The sequence below is a fragment of the Bactrocera tryoni genome, chromosome 3 (genome assembly GCF_016617805.1).
Source record: "Bactrocera tryoni isolate S06 chromosome 3, CSIRO_BtryS06_freeze2, whole genome shotgun sequence".
NCBI classification, from domain to species: domain Eukaryota; kingdom Metazoa; phylum Arthropoda; class Insecta; order Diptera; family Tephritidae; genus Bactrocera; species Bactrocera tryoni.
The window spans coordinates 5876959-5898385 of record NC_052501.1 but is presented as its reverse complement, the minus strand read 5'-3'; the positions used below and the strand labels follow the sequence as shown (position 1 = coordinate 5898385).

The 21427-nt window shown below is 33.9% G+C and overlaps 2 protein-coding genes across 3 annotated transcripts in view; both read left to right on the top strand.

The window, feature by feature from the left end:
* LOC120771449 (probable nuclear hormone receptor HR3) overlaps nt 1-21427 on the top strand; it is a 78097-nt gene that overhangs the window by 30806 nt on the left and 25864 nt on the right. Inside the window, exon 1 of one of the 2 annotated variants that reach the window (XM_040099458.1) lies at nt 5906-6375. The exons of the other annotated variant lie outside the window; for it this stretch is intronic. Within the exon in view, the coding sequence (XP_039955392.1) occupies nt 6249-6375 (127 nt within the window). The 5' untranslated portion in view covers nt 5906-6248. Of the gene's footprint in view, nt 1-5905; nt 6376-21427 lie in introns of those variants that run through there. 2 annotated transcript variants of the gene reach the window in all.
* LOC120771450 (probable serine/threonine-protein kinase dyrk1) lies at nt 2863-3543 on the top strand. Its single transcript, XM_040099459.1, has one exon. The coding sequence runs from the start codon at nt 2920-2922 to the stop codon at nt 3529-3531; it is 612 nt and encodes a 203-aa protein (XP_039955393.1). The 5' UTR covers nt 2863-2919; the 3' UTR covers nt 3532-3543.

Sequence of the window (21427 nt, the reverse complement as noted above, 5' to 3'; positions counted from 1 at the left end):
TAATAGATTTTTTAATTATTATTTTTTTTTTATTTATTAAAAGTTTGTTTTTAATAATTTTTTAAAAATATTTTTGTTTTTCATTTATTTTTATTTTGTATTTTTCTTATTTATGTATATACATAATTAGTTTTTTAATTAAAACATATTTAAAAGAAAATAATTAGGTGCATATTTTTAATATCATTTTTTAAGATTGAATTTTTTTAAAAATATTGTTTTATTTTTTTATATTTCTTCTTTTATACAAATGTAAATTTGTTTGATATTTTTAAAATATATTTTGTTATTATTTCTCTTTATTTTTTTTACAATTTTTTCCTGTTTTTAATTTTTTTATAATATCTACATATGTATATCTTTTTAATAATTTTATTTTTAATTTATTTTTAGTTTTTCTTACTTTTATTTATATACATATATATGTATATGTATGTATATATACATATATTTTATAAATTTGTATCAAATATGTTTTTTAATACTTTTTATTTTCTTTTTGTAATATTGAAATATTTTTAAATATTTTTTTTGTTTTTTTGTTATTTTTTGTATTTTTTGTATTTTTTTAAGATACATTTATTATTTTTTTATTTAATTTTTTGTAATTCTCTATTTAGAATTTTTGTATTTTGTCTTTAAAAATTTTTTATTGTTAAGTTATTTTATTGAGTTTTTTTATTTTATTTATATATGTCCACATGTACATATGTATATCTAAATATTTTTTTTTATAAATTTTTCTAAAATATTTTTTTCTATTATTAATATTTTCTGACTTAAAACCAACTCTTAGTTATTGTAATCAAAATCTATAGCAAAATATATATGTATATCAAACTAAAATTCACGTTTTGTATATACATATGTATGTATGTATGTATGCATGTATGTACATATGTACTGAAGCAATATGCACGTGATACGCGGAAGCACCCACAATCGTTTATTTATCGATTTTTCGCTGCCAAGCAACCCATACATGCACCAAGCCGCACATAAACATTCATAGAAATTCATATACATATATGTATGTATGTATAAACACAAATAAGTGCCGTGTGGATTTATATATTTCTGTACATGAAAGCGTATGTATATATGCATATAAGGGAGTGCGTGTACTCATTATAAATGCATATGCTAACACACCCACAACAAGCGGCAAATGTTTGTTGGCAGTTTTTGATAGTTGAAGCATATAGTAAGGCGATTTGGCCGACTTGAAGCTTGCATGTATATATATGTATATGTAGGTGGATATTTTTCTTGGTTTTATAGCTGTAATGCATTCATTCACATGTTATGCATCCACATACATATATCTATGTATATCTATAGATATTTACTTACTCGTGTGTATATACATATGTAACTTTCGTGTACGCCTTCGCTTATCATGCTTTGTACTCAGAGTAAGCGATAGCAACAACAATGCTGGTTGTGCTGGTGTATATACATGTTTTCATATCTATGACATTAATGTGTGCTAGGAACTCCAACAATAAACAAACCGGCTCCAATATTTGCTCATCAATTGATATTGGGGTGCGTGCGACAATTGCGTTGGTGTGAAAAAGCAGCATCCCTCAAACGCATTGAGGCATATAAACAGTGACTGATAACATTGAACTTGTTTTAGCTGGTTTTAGGAATTGCAAAAAACTTATGAGTTTTGTAAATTTGCTAGTCTAGGCTTAAAATCTAGCAGGCTTCGTTCTCTAGAGGCAATGTTTGAACAGCTGGGATAGTTTTTTTTTCGATTTACTAAGGCCGAACGAACGCTCGGGGAAGCCAAAAAATCTAATCATGAGCGCTGGGGACTTTTTTTTAATTATGAGACACATTTTTTGTGGAGAAAGGAAATTTGCTACAAACCAAGTTTTGCAATTGAAAGTTATTTTTTCATTGAGTTATAAATATCATAAGAGAAAAATTTTATTTAAAATATTCAAGCTTCAACCATAAATATATTTTAAGCGGGCAGATTAATGAAAACATAAAGGTAGACCATTTTTGAAAGCGTTGAATTTTTTAAAGTAGTTGGAAGCGAGGTTTGCGTTTTTCTATCTTACAAGTATAATAAGAAAAAATAGGAAAGCTGCAAGTCACAGGACCTTCCCTAACAATTAAGAACGCATATTGGATCGACTTTTTTAGAAAAAAAACATATTGTTTTTTGTTTATCAACTCTAATGTATATAGCAGCCTCTAACATCAGTGCTTTAATTAAGCCTCTTGGCACGAAGTTCAATTTCAGCCTGAATAATTGTGAGGCCCACTATATGTATGAGCTCTCAAATATGGAGGTATGCCAAACTGGTTATCCAGATTATACAAAAATACAAGCATATATGTACGTACATATGTATGTATACGTATGTATCCATGGCTATTGTCATGTCACATGCGTGAACAATCCTTCTCACACGCGTCCATTTTACCTTCAACACTTGACCAGCCAACAGACAATCGAGTACCGTTAACTTCTAGTCAATTTAGCTAAAATGTAAAATATTGCTTGTTATTTTATAAACGAACAATCCATACCCCTTATACACTTTTCGAATAATCCAACCAACAACACTACTAAACAAAATCGCTTGACAAAACCACAAATAATTTTATTGAAAAATTTCTTCATTAACAAAAAGCGACCTCACCAACAAATAGCGGCGTCAAAGTAAATTTATTAATTAAAAACAACAACAACAACGTTTATATATGAATCTCTGGCAACGCAGAACAAAAACCACAAATTGTGTGCAACAACAACAGCAAAAGTGTAATATTTAAAATAAAAAAAACGCAACAATAGTAATAAACAACAAATGCAAAAATAAATAAAAAAACAACAACTACAACAACCATAAAAGTTGAAATGGACTCGTCGCCGCAATTGTATAAAATAAATTCCAAATGTCTTCCGGAATAAATTGTCGTGAAATTTTCGTATTTTTGGAAATCTTAATTTGGAACCAAAGGGATCATCAGAAGAAGAGAAATCATAGTCAACAACAACAACAGCAGCAGCGACACAGCAACAATAATAATGATAGTGACCAGCAACAAAAGCAACAGCAGCAACAACAACAAAACAACGCAGTGAAAGTGTTAAAGTGTAATACTAATAATAGTACCAACAACAACAACAATAATAATAATAACATACACAAAACCTATAGCAACAATAGCAGCAATAGCAGTAACAACAGCAACAACAGCGGTGTCGTGAGCGGTAGTCAAAGTAGCAGCAGCAACTGTAACAACAAAAACAGCTGCAGCAACAATAACAAAAGCCAAAAAATCACCAATTACACGCATAGTGCTGGTCATCGTCAGCAACAACAACAGCAACAACAAACGCATTTACAATATTTCCAACAGCAGCAGCTGAACAACGCCAAATGTAATAACATCAGCAACAGTAACAACAAAAACAACAGCAATACGCATCCGAACCACTTGAAATTGTTGCAAAATCAAATGAAAATCGCACGCAAAGTCTGCACCAGCAGCGGCCAACAGTAACAGCAGCGCGCTTGAAGGGAAAAGAAATTTCACAAAATCCAAAGAGGAAATAAAATTCAGAAATTTCTACAAAAGAAATTCCGCAAACTGCTGCGCGAGTTGGCACTTAGACGCCAAACACAACCACACACACGCAAGTGTTAAAGTGTATGGGTGTGTGTGTGTGCTGCTGAGAGCGGAGCAATCAAAAGAGAAATTCGAAAAAAACTAATAAACGCTTTGTTGTTGGCTTAGAGACGATGTTCAACACAACAAAAGCGCAAAGCTAAATTTAATGATTTTTGTATAAAAAAAGAAACGATTTTTATAAAAAAAAATTTTGATGATTTAAAAAGATATTAATGATTTTATAATTTAATTTACATGCGCGTATAAGTCGACGGACACAAACAACAACAAAAGCAACTACGTATGAGTAGCGTGCAGCGGGTGTTTTGTTGAATGCATAAACTATTGGGGAAAAGCTGATTACGAAACGATTTGAGTTGGCATTTTTTTACCGTTTGTTGGAAATGGTTTGAAAATTGTTTGTTTCAAACAATTCGCTAATTGTTCGAACAAGTGTCTTAGCATAAAAAGAAATAATAGTTAAATATAAAGTTAATAATCTACACACATATATAAACTATATATACAAATACATGCAAATACATATATATATATATATATATATATATAATATATATACAATATATATAAGTTGAAATTGAAGAACTATTACTTAGTAAATAACCAGCAAATAGTACCTTTTCATAAAAAAAATAAACATTAACAAATATATATACGAAAAGCAGTAAAAGCAACAGCAACAACAACAGCAAAATTAACAACAACGTTTAACTCATATACAAGCATAAAATAATTAAAAAAATTAAATTCGAGCAAAAATTTATAAAATAGCAGAGCAAATAACGGCATCATTTAAAAAACAACAACAAAACTGTGATACTAATATTTCACATTTACATACATACATATATATACATAGCAGTTGAAAACGAAAAAAGGGATAAAGGTTATTAGCAAACGTGTTGGCGAGAGGAAATAGCAAATTGCGTAACTGCAGCCAACAACAACAACAACTTGAAAATTCGACACTCATAAAAAGTTGAAAAATCAACAACATATTTAGCAACAAATCAATAAATAAGCAGCAAAACAGTTTCAAACTTTAAAATAGTAATAAAAACAAGTACCGTAAATCATTACAAATTTATATACACACCCTTACTTATATATGCACATATAGTACATACATATGTCTTAAGTAATAAAGCATTTTGTACACTTGAAAAATCATAAAAGAAAGCATTTTGTTAAAAAAAAATAAACTTTTTCAAAAATCTTGAAAAAACGCTAAAGTACTTGAAGTAATTACGGAACGCTTACAAATAATTACATTCAAAACTTAACAAAGTAACTAAAATTAAAAAAATTTGAAATAAAATTAATTTTCAAGAATTAAAGAAATTAATTTTCAAAAATTAAGATAATTTAAAAAAAATTTTCAAAGATTAAGAAAATTAAAAAAAAATAATTTACAAAAATTAAGAAAATTAAAAAAATTAATTTTCAATAATTAAAAAAAAAATTAAAAATAATTTTAAAAAAGTTTTAATTTACAAGCATATAACACACAACTCCGAAGTGCAATGGCCCCCCTGGCAAAAAATTAATATAACAATATTACAAATATATTAAACAAACTTATTCAAAGTATACATACATACATAACATAGCATAGCATAGTCATAGCCGTTAAAGTTTTTGTATAAAAGTAGTTGTAAAACAGACGCCGATAAGTAAAAAATATAATGCAGCATTTGAAAAAATTATTAAAACTTAATTATTGTTAATTACTTGCTAGTAAAAGTGAACGAAAATTATAAAAAATTTCGTGAAAAAAAACTTCGAAACAATTTTTTTGCAACAAAAAAGCAAATAATTAAGAAAAACATATTATTTGTGGCAAAAATTAACGGTTTTCCTAATTTAAAAAAATAACAACAAAAACAATTGAACGAAATGTGCGCGACTACAATGCCTGCGGCACGTAGACGAGGACGAAAGCTTTTGAGAAACGCAATTTGTTCGAGTGCGAAAATTTCACACGGCGCAAAATTTTCAAATTAAATAATTAAAAGCCAAGTTAAGTAATACAATTCCCACAAACAATAAAGAAAAATTAAAAAAAAGCGCGACAAAAAACTTGCAAAAAAACGGAAGCGGCAACAAGCAACAACAACAACAGAAGAAAACGTGTACATAAAATAACTGAAAAAAATTAAAATAAACTGCATACAAGCAATAACAACAAAAAACAATAAATAAATAATAACAAAATAAAATATAACACACACACGCAAACAAGCATAAAAGTTGCTTGCAGTTGCCTGTCTGTCTGTCTGTGTGCGCTGCAGCTGGTTGGCAAAAACATTAAAGCTTCGCGCACATACCAACACACCTGCAACAACAATAATAACAACAACAAACGGTTAGTTAGCTTGCGCCAAGCTATTGAAGCTGAAAGTTTCGTAATAACAAAAAACAATAAAGCATATAATAACAACAACAACTAAACATTACAAGCAAACACATAAATACATACTCACGCATACAAACATACATTTGATAGACAGCAAACAAACATTCAACACAACTAAAACGACGTGCAACATTACCAACAGCAACAACAACAATAACAACAAATTACTATAATGTATACGCAACGTATGTTTGACATGTGGAGCAGTGTTACATGCAAGCTGGAAGCACACGCGAACAATTTAGGGCAAAGCAACGTACAATCGCCGGGACACAACAACTCTAGCGGATCAATAAAAGGTAAAAATAAGCAAAACACAATTTCTCACCCAAAAAACATAATAACTATGTACGTAAGATGGAACACTAAAGTATTATGTACATATATATATATAAGTACTATATATGTTTGCAAGTGCAATAAGAAGTAAGCGAAAAGGATAAGGGAAAACTAGGGAAAATAGGTAAAAAAGTAGCAAAGGTTAGAAGTGACAGGGGCAACAAGGGTGAGCGACTGTTTGCTGGGGGTAGCGTGCCAAACTGCAATTGGCAGCAGTCAGCGACATAGACCCATACATGCACATGCACCTGTACACTCATATGTATATGGGTATGTGTGTGTGCAAGTGGGTTATAAAGGCTGACAGACTGAAGGAAGTCCACTAAAGGAATTGGGCAAATGAAAGTTATTCTTAAAAACTATAAAACTATCTACATATGTACATGTATATTATATAAGTGAGGTAGCTCCTTACAGATTTGGCGGAACCAAATTATACAACAATGCTTATCATAATTCGGAACAAATTTTAGATTTGTAATGTTATTGTTTGGCAGAGTTGCCAGATTTTTATCATTTTTTCACATTGTAATATGAAACCGTACAATTGGATTAACAATTAGTATTAATAAAAATAAAAAAATTATAATTAATTACCTTAAATGTAATTAAAAATAATTAATTCATTAATTAGAAAAAATTAAAAATTACAATACAAAAATCTCACAACAGTAATAATATAAAACTAAAAATGGGTTGCTGAAAAATAATGAAAATAAATAAAAAAAATGAAAAAATAGCAAAATTATTTAATTTAATAAATATTAACATAATTAAGTGCTCAGAAGAGTTTTCTAATAAAATAACAGGAAAGGGCCATGTCAAGCTAATTCTAGGAGGAAACAACCTTGCAATGGTTTAAAGAAATGATCAACCTCACTAGAGACAAATTCCGCCTCCTTGTCGCGCTCAATACAGGGCACTGCAGGGTTAGGAAGCACTTGTCCAACATAGCATAGGCATAGTATCTTGCGCAAACTTCCACTTTTGCGACATGGAACAGGAAACTCCAGAACACCTGTTTCTAGATGGCCCAGCAATTTATAGAAGCAGGCTAAGGGCCTTAGGTTCTATCTGCGTAGACAAGGATCACATCAGCTCAGTCGCGCCTAACAAGCTCCTGGAATTGTTTAGAATGCTGGACCTTTGTGACCATATGATATATAGTAGAGTGCACAATTGACCATAGGTCGCAGTGCAAAGCCTCAATTTTCTATCCATCTATCTTAATAGCTTATTTTAAAAAGTTAGATTAATATAAAAAATATTAATATTTATTGCAAAATTAAAAAAAAAAACGTTAAAACTACTGAATAAAAAGATCTTTATCTTAAATTTGATCGGTCAATTTGTACCATATATTTTCTAGGGTTTCCGACGTTTCTTTACTGGCGTTACCAACTTCGTGGTAAAAAGTTAACTTTCATACACTAAAAAAATTAATATTTATTTTTAAATACTAAAAAATTAAGAAAACTAAAACCAAATTTAATTTAAAAAAATTCGGAAATTATGCAAAAATGCAAAAGAACTAATTTTCAAATACTAAAAAATTAAAAACAAATTAATTTTCAAAAACTAAGAAAATTATAAACAAAATTAGTTTTCAATACGAAAAATTATTAAAACAATATTTAAATTAGCAAAAAAAAAAATTTAAAAATTAAGAAAATTAAAAACATTAATTTTCAAATACAAAAAAAAATAAAAAAAAGTTAGTTTAAAAAATTAAGAAAATTGAAAACAAATTTATTTTTCGATAATCAAAAAAAGTTTAAATTTACAAGCATGTAACAAACAAACCCGAAGAGCAATGGCCTCTGGCAAAAAATTAATATAACAATATTACAAATATGTTAAAAAAAAATTTATGGGGTTTCCAACTTTTCTTTATTGATGCTACCAGCTTCGCGGCAAACTTAATGTAACCTGTTCAGGGTATAAAAATGGCAAACAAAAAATGTTTTAGAAATTGAAAATAATCTTAATAATAATTGAAAAAAAATAATAATATAATAAAAAATATAATAACAATAAAACCAAAAAAGTAAAGAAATATGTTAAATTAAATACTTATGACTAAAACATATGATAACTACATGAATTTAAGCAATAAAAAATTAAAACTAAACAAACACAAAAATAATTACAGTAAATGAAAGTGAAAAAGAAAATTGCAAAGCAAAGTGAGGATGGATGAGTACTAACTTCCAATTCCAAGACCATAAATTAAATGTACACTTATTTTTTTGTTGTGTTTTTCTTTAACAAATTTAATAATAGTTTTACACAGTGAGCGGTTATGGTTCACTTTTAACTTTCGAAATTACTTTTCACTCAAACTTTTTTCCCACCTTTTCATTAGCCAAATTAAGTGCGAAAGCAAATGAAAGTAAAAGTATAGTACCAGCACACATAACTGTATGTACACTCACATATGTGTGTGTATATAGGTTTATACTTTAAATTATAATAAACATATGAACACTTAATAAGTCAAAAGCTACAAGCAAGTCATTCAGTCAGTCAGTCAAGCGATGGAAGCAAAAGTCAGCAATGATAGCGAAATAATAATTACATTGTCGATGATGTTGCCAAAAACAAAAAAACAACAACAAAAATAATAAAAAAATACAACAAAAGCATTAAATAATAAAAACACAGTAAAAAAGCCAAAATAAAACGAAAACGAAAAGGAAAAGGAAAGAGACACAAAAGTGCGAACAATCAAAACACAAGGAAACCGACTGTAGCCAGCAGACGGTAGTGATACAGATACCCAACGCATTTCAGTCACACAAACACACATATGCTTACGTATTTAGTTGATATAATATAATATATTATGTGTGCTGTGCATTTGCCATAGGAAAGCTCTTGCCGCTTTCATATTAACGCACGAAAAAGCTAGCAAACCTGCATATGAATTGTTGTTGTTTGTATACAAGCATTTGTGTGCGCAGCCAACGCCGCATCATGAGAGTGAAAGTCGTCGCTGCCGCCACTGCCGCCGTGGCCCACGAATGCTCGACTGCCGCTGTTGTTGTTATTGTTGCCTGTTTATTTTCAGTTTTCGTTGTTCATCGCCGCTGCTGGCTGTTCGTCTGTTGGCTGCTGTTACTGTCTATGCGCTGCTGTTCGGCTGCTCTTTTGGCTCAGTTGAAGGGAAACCCATGAAATCGTAAATGACATTACGACACAACTTTGCTATCTCCCTCCGCAGCTGCGTCACCACCACCGACCGCAGCATTCAATGGACGCTTTCTACATACGTCCGTCCGTCCGTCCAACCGTCCTTTCTTTGCGCTGCGGCCCGCATTGTGTTTGCGGTCGGTCGTTGGTCGCAATGCATATTGGCGCACACACACTCACACACACACCTAGCAGTCTTCATATATGCTACACGTTTGTTTATACTTCGCTGGCATGAAAGTATGAAAGTACGAATGCAAACGTATGAAGTAATATCATCAGATGACTAACTAAACAAAATAACTCGCCAACTCGCTGCCGCAATGCTGCTGCACTGGTTCATCGGCTCACTGACTTACTTTCGTGCGTTTGGCTGCTTGTGTGTTTGTAAGTCAGCCAACCAACTGACTGACTGAGTGCCTTACATATCCACATTCAGGCTTCATGCTTGTAAGCTTCGGCTGTTATGTGCAAGTTTGTGTGTGAATACTCTGTAATATTAACCACGCAGGTTGTGCGCATTTGAATGCAAGTCTGCAATGTGTGTGCGTGTGTGTGTGGTGATTTGGCGAGTTGGCCAAGTGATTGACTAACTGATAGCCGTGTTGATTTTGTTTGAATGCTTGTTGAGTTTATCAGTTGAATAACTTGTTTATTACTTCATAATTCGTTATGCACACCAGACCATATGTAACCGTGAGATTGAGTTCCATTCAAGAATTTAGCTTTTGAATGGTAATTTGAGATTATGTAAAATAATTACTTTTGTAAATATGTGTTAACAGAAGTATGTAAGTATATAATCTCTACTAAAATTAGACAAATTTAGCGTGAGAACTATTGGAAAAGCTGAGATAATATGTATTGTGACAAAAAAGTACCCAAAAATTAAAAAAAACGCAATATATTTAATTATTCATCAATATTTATTTTGCCGCCTTCAAAGTAATCCCCAATAGATGTAATACGCTTATGCGCGACGATTTTTCCAGTCCTCGAAGCAATTTTCATAGGGACTTTCAGGGTTGACCTTCAGCTCCTTCAGCGAATTTAGTTTTATCTCTGCGATCGACGGAAAATGGGTTCCACGGAGCGTCAATTTCAGTTTGGGGAACAAGAAAAAATCTCACGGAACCAAATCTGGTGAATACGGTAATTGTTCGATGTCATTCATTGCGTTTTTGGCCTTAAATTCGGTCACAATCGTGGCTCGATGCGTTGAGGAAGTGTTCTTGCAGAATTCCTACCGTTTTGGATGGATGATCTCACGCAAACGCCTCAATATGGTCAAATAGAACTTCCTATTGAAAGTCTGTCCGTCCGGAACAAGTTTATGATGCACCAAAACACGAATATTGAAAAAACAATGAGCATCACCTTGATCTTTGGTTTCGGAATTGGTATTTTCCCATCCATTCCGATGATTGCTGACTTGTTTGCCAGTCAAACTCATGAACCCGAATCTCATCTGCAGTTATAATGCTCTTCATGAATGTGGGATCGAAATTCGCACGAACAAGCATGTCCAAAGAGACTGGTTTACGGTACTCTTTAAAAAAATTCAGCTTCATCGAAACGAGTCGAGCAAGAACGCATTTCATATCCAAAATATCTAAAAAAAATTATTCGAACGGATTCGTGAGAGATGTTAAGCTCTCTTGCCATCTCTCTAACACTTGTGTGAAGATTTTCAGGCATTATATCCTTCACTTTTTTAATATTTTCATCAGTTGAGAGGTCGAAAGTCGTCCAGAACGAGGTACATACATATGCCTTCAACGATATCTCGATCGTCTGTGAAGACTTTGTATATTTGGCTAGCTGCCACATAAACTGACTGGTCAAAATCAATATATTTAAATACACTTTTATCTGTTTATGTAGGTGCAGCCTATGTGTTTAACACTGCCAACACATCTGAATATAACTGCTTATGTTGAATATACAAACAACTTATAAATTTAAACTAATACAGCATCGCGAACAAATTTGAATTTTGTTGTTAAATATTTTCCGAAACATCATTAAAATATCATTAAAGCGTAAAAATAGTAATCTTGCCTAATTTGAAATCCGCCATCTTCAAATACGTCAATTATATGTTTATGTATTTGTATTGTGTTGTAAGACATATCTTTTTTACATTTTTTTATACTTTAATTTAAATGACCATCATTTACGAATAAATACACACGCATCAGCACAAATATACGCACATACATTATGTATGTATACTTAAATATATAACAAGACACGCTACATTTAGTTACTGTTTAGTAATTTCGGCTAAAATTACAAAACGCCAATATAACCATTAAAGTGTAGGAAAGTGAAAACAAAGCAGAAAAATGAAAGCGACGAAATGTCAGGATGACGTTGATGCTTTAAATTGCATAAATTTTGCAAAAGTAGAAACGCCATAAAAACTGATCGTAAAAAATTACCAAATTTCCGTTGTGCATGAATAGTTGCTGCGGGTTAGCAGTTGGTTGTTTCAGGATTGCCAGATCGCACAAAATTAAAAGAAATTTAGTTTTCAGGATTTATGCGTATATACATAAGATAAGATAAATAGATGAGGATTGCATCTTGACCTAAGAGCTATATGTACTATACTATACTATCTATATGTTTAAAATGTTAAATATGTGACAAAGTCTGCTATTGAATCGGTTGTTTCCATCCCTAGCTGAACAAGTTTCAATAATTTATTTAACTATTATACACCCAATAAATAAACATAAAAAACATCAATTTGTATTCGCCATGAATGTATTTATTTATAAAAAACCGGACCGATTGGTTGATTTCAACATTAAAAAATTTTTACGAAAATCAGTGATTTTTCGGAAGGTCACACTGAGACGATCCCCTGACTATGTGACAATGTTTGCAAGATTCAAAATTTGTATATTATTCATACACATCAAGTGTTTTATGCTTGGAATCGTTGCTTGATGTATAATATGATACTGAAAGTTGTCTTTAGTTCCCAATTTTTCGACAATTTGGACTAAGTTTTGTTTCATAAATGCTGGGTATAGCATTTGATTAATTTATATCATTTTAATAAAACACGAATTTCCAGTACTTACGGCAAACATTCAACTTCACACCACGATTGACCCGCTTCCGTGCTTAACTGTCGTACGTATGTTTCATTTCCAGCTACTATTCCTTAAGTTTCCTTCACACAAACGATCGCCTAAATAAAATAAATTTGAACTAAATATATTAATCTTGCTTTCATCTGTGAATGAAAGCATTCATCAACCATCACCATCATGAATACAAGGTGCGTTCCAAACTAAACAGGACATTTAGAATCTAGCGCCCCCTAGTGGCGCCTATATGTCGACAGGTGCGTTAGAATTTGCTATCTTTATCATTTTTCCAGTGAAAATTTCATGACATTTCATCTATTGGAAGTGAAATTATTGCGTTTTAAGTGTCATTTGTTTGTGTTATCGGAGCGAAAATGAGCTTCGAACAAAGAGTCAATATTAAATTTTGTTTTAAAATTGCTAAAACTTTTACCGAAACATTTCAATTGATGAAACAAATTTATGGCGATGATTGTCTATCCTGTAGCAGAGTACGTGAGTGGTTTCAACGTTTTCAAGTGATCGTGAGGACATAAATGACGTTCAACATGTGGGCCAATCCGCGATCACCGGAAATTTCATCGAAACTGTGCGTGAATTCATCAAAAATCAGCCGAAATTATCATTGAAATTCATGAAAATGGAATTGAACATCTCCGAAACATCGATTTATCGCATTTTCACCGAACATTTGGGCTTACGAAAGGTGCGTGCACGGTTTGTTCCGCATAAATTGAAACAGATTTCATTAAAGTAATGTTAAATCTAGTAATTAATTGGAGAAATAAACAAAATAAAATTGTTTGGCAAAACTGCGGTTTCAAAAAAAAAACACCGATTTTAGACCAATATTTCGGACTTAAACTCTTTATAAAAAAACATATTAATTACTAAAAATTATATTTAAGAAGCACGTCTTAAAATTTGAGACTAATCGGTTTTCGAGTATTGTTGGTCACCGACTTTGAAAACATCATTTTGAGAAAAACGCGTTTAAAGTTTGGTCTTGTACTTCCAAGCACACAGAAACGCATTTTCAAATTTGTGGATACCTTCGAAAATATTCTCCGGAACCATATGATACGATACGATGTAATATGAACGATATTTCTGTCTATATTCTTAAATATGCATATTAAAAAAAAGTAAAAAAAATCGTTTTTTTGAAAATTCTGACTGTATATAACCCCGAAAAAGTCAAATAAGGCCATCCAAAAAATAATTATGAAGAAGATTCTATAGGAAATTACAAGTGTTGTAAAACACAATGTCATATATGAGTATTAATATTTCAAAGAGATGACATCTACTTTTATACTCTTTAAAAAACAAAAAAAGTACTAAGCATTAATTTATACATACATACTTATGCACATATTTATATATATGCAAGTATGTGTTTTTGGACTATTGCTTCTTTTATTGTTTATTGTAGTTGGTATTTTGCAGATAATAACTACTTGACTCTTAAATTCACTTAAAACAGAATGTGACTTGCTAGCTGATAATCTAGATTCTAGAAGCAAGCGCAAGCGTTTAAACTTTGATACAACTCATTAAAATAGAGAGCGAGTGGAATTAGAGGCGCATTCACTCAATTCTTATAAATACAAAACAATAATGCGGCTTCACAAATCATTATTTATAGGATTACTAAATTTTTGGATTTGCTGTTTGGGCACTACAAGCAAAAAAACGAACAAACCTGTTTGGGAATATTTCGGTAACTATTTTTAGCCATTTAACGGTTTGTGTATGCTGTAATATTCATAAATGCGCACACAATCAGACACAATAGGTATTATGTAAAAAAACTTGTCTGTTGGTTGCTCATTAAAAGGTTAAGCACTTCTTGGCGCTTTGCTTAGGTCTGTGAAACGGAAAAACGAAAGTACCGCTATAGCAGAGAGTGGGGAGGCGTTGTTACTTTCTTGCTGCTCAGTAGAATGGAGAGAGGAGAAATAAAGAAATGTTAGTAATTAGAAGCAAAGCTAACTGTATTTAGTGGCAATAACCTCAGCGTAATCGACACCAACAACGCACACACGCAGCCGCACACAGAGCAGTAACATCAAAACCAACACAGCCAACAGCCACCTCCACTTCTGCCAGCGCTTTTGTTGCCATTAGCTTGCTTTAACTGTATTGTTTGCATACGGATATACGCGCGTATGGCTCAAACCAAATATATTCATGCCTACACCCATGTTCCAGCCAAAGCAACGAAAATTATAAACGCTGATTCTTTGCCGTATTTTCGGGCGTTATTATTATTGTCGGCGATGCGTTTGTCGGCGACCGCTTGTCAGTCAACGCACGCACTCTGCCGCCGCGCCAACGTCCGCCTCCTAATGCGTCTCCTCGCCTAACGCTTCGCCTCTCTACTTTCGCTCGGTTTCCTTATCGTACTCAAAATCGCCACAGCGTCGAACAACAACTGCCGGAAAAAACCACAACGGGAATGCACGTAAGCCCTGCACTCACCAGCTAGAGCTAGCAGTTAACCTCTCGTGACCGCCCCCTCCATACCATTCCAAATTCACTTCCTCACCCCCCATTCCACCACACACCACTCGGCAACAGCGCGCACTCGCATTTTTACAGTTTTCTATGCGTGTTGTGTTGTATTATTGTACAGTGAATTGGTGAAACGCGCTTGCACGCGCAACCATAATCAACACTCACTCCACCTCCGCTTGCTCGCCGCGGTCGCTCGGCGCATGTATTTGCAAGCGTATGTGGTGGTAAAAAGAAAGCCCAAAAAATGCCCATAAATATAAATTTTTGGGAAGAAATTTCTCCAAAAAGCCGAAACGGCGACGCCACCCGCTGCCGCTGCGCCGCCAGCGTTAGACAAAGAGAAATATGTTGACGACGCTGGGCTGTTGGATTGAATAAAGCGCGTACACAAACACACACACACACGCACGCATATGAAATAACAAATTGTCCAAACAAAACGCCGAAAAATCGAAAAAGTTACTGAGCAAACTTCGAAAAGTGCTAGCAACGGCAACATCAACAGCAACGGCCATTGCGACAGCAACGCACTTTTTGACGGCAGTCCTCACAACAAACATACATACATACATACGGAATAAGTGCAACTGCGGGAGCGGTTGCTGTTATTTCAGGGGGCGAGCCAGCGTGTGAAAAGAAAATAAAAACAAGTTTAGCGTGAAGTGAAATGAAACGCTCTCACTTGCTGCGTAAGTAGAAAAGTAATTGGTCGGCGATCGTAGGTGGTGAGAGTTAGTGCAAGAGCGCGTGAGAGAAAGAGTTGCGGAGAGGAAATAAATTACAATGTGAAAAATTTTGAAATTTTGTTAAGTAAAAAGTGAAAAAAGCGTTCAAGCTTTTTATTTTTAGAAAAGTTTAAGTGATTTTAAAAGCTTTTTAAAACCAATTAAAGAATTTTTTCGGAAGTATTCAGAACTTGTGCGGTTATAGCCAAGTTTACAACAGTGCGCCAGCCGTTCTTTCTTTTCAAAAGGGGGGTCTCTCATCCGAGGCTGTTTTGTTCTTAACATTGGAGGTGTTTTTTACGTGGCGGATCCCAAACCCAGCGCACTGCCCTGGAGAGGTATGTTTTTTCCTTAGCTCGCCTTCAAACGGCTATTGTTTGGCTACCCAGATGATACTTGTTCTAGGACCCGAAGTCGCGAACTGCTTGAGCCAATGTAAAAGCATCGTTTCTGGCCCTTCCAGGTGAATGGCTCTCAAAGAACTTTCCTCACTAGCATGAACTTTTACACTTGGCTCCATCCCCCCTCAGCGAACTTTCCTCACTTAAATAACTGCATATCTTAAAATTGTGCATAACCAACTTTGTTTGTGTTTTTAATTTGAGGAAACGTTATACTATAGAACTACATGATATAATGGTTTACGTGTAACCGGAAAAGACAATTTTTGAGAACAAAAAAAAACGTATGCCTCAATTGGTTTACAGTTTATACTGCAGCAGTGACTCCGTCTTTCTTCGTGGATGGAACTTAAAAAAAAAACCTCACTAGAAAACTTGAACAACGGTCGAAAAAATTCAAAATTGCAAAATGGAAATTAAAACAAGAAAAGGCCCTCCAAATTTTAATTTTTGAGCAGATCAAAAAATTGGTTGGACAATATGAAAGAAAATATACAGAAATGCTCCAAAAATAGTGATCGGATATTTTTTTTCCAGTCATCACCCAAGCAATTTTGAAGAATGTGTTTTTGAGTTTTGAGAAAAAGGCGTTGAAAGATAAGCCGCTAAAACTGATTGAACTGACCGGCGACACTTTAACTCAAAATTTATTTCAGACAACGTTTTCAAATATTAGTATGTTATTTTTAAGATATAAAAATATGATTTTTTTTAATGTCATATTATGTTTGCCTCTTAACAATAACAAAGTGAACTGAAACTATTTCAAACGAAAACAAAATAATATTTAGCATTTCATTTTAAAATTTATTTCAAAGTAAAAAAATAGCTTACTTACCCACTGTGCATTGAATGCGTGCTTACGTGAGAGCAAAATAGACCACTGTCATAATAATCCCAAAAGGCATTCTGCAGTGCGTACAGCTATTGTATATAACAAAAAAGCATATGCAAACACAATACTTTTTTCCATACATATGTACATATTATATGTGTACGTATGTGTGTACATGTAGATGATTAAATAAAAAATACGTAACTGTGGGCTGATAAGTGCAAACGCACAAACAAACTGGCAATGGCAGTGCTTTCACGCGAGTGCGTAAATTTCTCGCTCTCACCAGCGCCATATCAACAGTGCGTGTATTTATGTGTATAAATGTGTGTGTGTGTGTGTACGTAAAAGCAGACACACAGTACAAAGCACAAGAGATACGACAATCGGCGAACCACAAGCAAACGAGCGAACATGCGAACGCTTTTAGGCCCCAGAGCGCGTGGCAGCAGTGAGGGGCCGGTCGCGTGTACGCGCAAGACACCGCAATCGTCGTCAACGTCAACATAGTAAAAGTCTAAAATCGACAAAAATTTAATTTCGGCGGTCATTCACCCGAGTGGCGAGCGCATACAATACACACGTACACACATAGCTGTGTATGTATATATGTATGTGTGTAGCTGTGGGTACGTGTGCTTTTGCTTCAACTGTAGGCGACGACGTTGGCGCTACCCGCGCTCCACGCGGTGTGCGCCTAGGAGTCGGCAGCTAGCCCAGCTGCGCTTCACGCGTCGCTCATATTTTGGCAGCGTTCGACATTTATGTCTACGAAATTCACAGTTATATGGCGTTTGCGCTGACTGCGCGACGCGGCGCAGCGTTTGTTGATCGAACAGCTGAGCTACGCACAGCTTTTTGTTTTCCTTTTGTAATTTCATGCCAAATAAATGTATACGCTGGATGAATAATGATTAGAAGCGCAATGAGAAGAAGAGCGTTTGTCGATTGTGCGCGCGCGTTCGTAGCATTCGATTTGCGGGTGACGCGCCGACAGGCTGACACACCGCCAGGCCACTAACCGATAACTCAAAACAAAAATAAAAATAGCAAGTAGATTTGTACATCATAGGCAGGCATACGAAATGGAAATTCAGCGTCCATTCGATTTTATGGGAGGGTAAATAATAATAACGCCTAATAAGAGCGGTGCAAACATGAATTGCGGCGCTCTTCTACGCTTTCTACATCTTCCTCACTTGGATGCCCACACAGCTCGGCGTGTGACGTATCTTCGAACCTGCCAACACTCACTTTTATTCGATTGGCAACAACGGTACTTTATATACATGGCATCTCACACCTCAACGCAAGCCATCACTGCCGCTTGAGCTTGTCATGCCCAGCCGTGGTTGGGTAAGGTTGGCGCAGTTGTGAAATTTCAAGCAGATGACGTTGAGCGCACGGTGTAAATGCCCTCTGGGCCACTAATCAACGGATCACGTATTACATCAGCGCTCTGTGCGGAGCATGAGCACACACGCGTCCGCCAACCGCCAAGCGTTAAGCGCGGATGATGGCATTGTTCCCACGTTTTGAGCGAGTCTGCTCTCACTCACCTCATCACTCAATCGTCAGCGAATTTCTTCATTTCTTTGTATTTATGGCATTTTAATAAGGTTCTTAGCCCGTTAGTGCGCGCACAGGATGGGGGTTTTCTCAAAATTAGTGGGATTAGGCGTTTAGTGAAATTACGAAATGAATTATGGGGTTCAAAAAACTATTTAACAGCTTTTGATTGTTGGCGACTGAGCGGGCTTATTGAGCTTACGTATACAAAATATTTGATCATCGCTATACACACAGTCATACATGTGTGTATGTATGTAGTATAGCAAACCTATTTGCATATATGCAGAATTGTATTTTTGTGGATACATACATATGTACATACATACATACATAGGTACGCGTATCACATGTTCAAATATTGGAAAAATTTATTTTTACTTCACTTTTGCAGTATGAGTAATTTGCCAAGTTCATTGTACTCGCCCAGCGGTGGAAATAGTTGTACAAATATATTCCATTTTTTTCCTGTACATACATACATACATAAGTATGTACATGAGCTTGCCTGTACACTTCCATTAAGCGCATGTGTGTCTATACGCTAGCGCCTGCCCGCATGTACGGCGTTTAAGAGATTTTTATTGATTTATGGATGATTTATTTCAACGCTGCGCTGTGCTTTTATACATACATACTTCACTAATCATGTAAAGATTCGTCATTAAGTGTGTGTGTATATACACATGCATTTGCATTGCCTTTATGGCTTATTATGCTAAAAGGTATAATGGCTTACAAGTTGTAGTTGTAGTTGCTGTTAGTTACAATTTCTACACATTTTTCTATTGTTGCGTGTAGTTGAAGCGTTTACTGCCGGCGGGGTCGGCGTAAAGTTCAAATATTAATCTAATATCGTTGGTCATTGGCCTCTGTGATTTGGGAGTATTTGTGATTCACAACAGAATGTTCGTTCATTTCCCCAAAATTAAATTTAAATATTCAATATTCAGGAAGTCTTTGCAATTCTTTGTGTTCTTTATTAACGAAATTTTATATAGACATATTTTGGGTACACGATACTATGGCCTTAACTATAAAATTGATTTAAGGATAATAGAACAGAAGTTTGGTAAGACACCTTCCTCCCTTCGTGTATAAGCCTTGAAACTATTAAATTACCCCCTTTTTTGGGTAAAGCTAACCACAAGTGTCTCTACTCAATCGATCATCATTACTGAAAGCTCTTAAGTTGAAGTCCAGATATTTCGTACTGAGATTTGTATTGAAGTTGTCAAATACTTATTTATTTTGTATCAAGCCGGCGCATTTTAAACATATTTCTGATAATAACTGGGAAAAGTAGCGAGTGGGTTACGGATAAAGCTTTTGTGCTTTGGTCGATGTGCGTCAGTTTCTTACAAGCTCTTATGTAATGAGTTCATGATCCGTCAAAATAGTTTAGAAAATATGTGACATTCCGCTGGATATGAAGTGATCTTTAGCGACTAGTGTATGCATTTAGTGTCAATAATTCGTCTGAATTTCGAGAAATCGGTTTTCGTTTCGTATATACATACATATGTACACATTTATATTGCCTGTAAATATATTTGAGAATATTCTACGAAAACTTTAAGTTGATCTGGCAAATAACTTAAGTAGTTACATGGGTTTCCTTGCGTAAAAAACAGCATTTTTTCAACAATTTTTTCTCATATAAAAAATTAAATATTTTATTAGAATTTTGTATTGTTACAAACATAGACTATTAACAAAGAAATTCGGAAAATTTTGGGAAACAATATTTTAAGCTCGGCTATTGCGACGCCATTTCCGATGACAGATGCGCCCGTGTTGGCAAGATAACTCTTTGCAGAATCGTCTAAAGTGCAACAAACACTTGCTTTAGTTACAACGTTAATTTAGAACTTGGACGAACGAAAATAGAAAAAACAAAAAATTGCATTTTTGGCAGATATTTTTACAAAAAATGATAATTTCACAGCAATTTGTTTTTTTCAAATAGTTGTAATCAAAAAAATCCTTCGTCCAAGTCTTAAAGAATTGTATCTTAAAGACCTTTGAAAAAAACCATGAAGATCGGATGTGAGTAGTTCTCGAGAAATCCTGCAAACCGACTTCAAAAACACAGTTTCGAAAAAACGCGTTTAAAAATGGCGCACTTAGCCTAGCTAGTCTCGAGCGCACAAGTTCTCTAGGCTGTATCTACGAAATTATTACTCGCATCAATTTGAAAATTTAGGACAATATCCCAGAGCTGTTATAGAATTTAATAAGATAATAATAAATTGATTTTTTGCAACCCCTTAAATTAATCAGCTCTCAAAATTTTTCTTCGCGTTTTCTTCGGTTAGAAAAAGTTCTTCAAAACGGCTTGACCGATCGACACAAATTTTTTACACGATCTTCTTATATATAAAGTCAGATAATAGTTGAAATTATAAAATTTTTGATAATAATTTCGACTTTTTAAACAACTCGGAAATTTATTTTTTCATAAAGAACGACTTTGGTACATTTTTATCAAACGCAAAATTTTGAAATTTTTTACGATGTACTATATTATTACTTATTCATTTATAGTAATAATAATTATTTTTGATTTTTGGATTTAAGTTGATTCTAATCAGAAATATCCTTCCCACCGCCTTATAGCCTTTTTTCGGCGACGCGGCCATAACACGTTTTTGAATTTAAGTGTC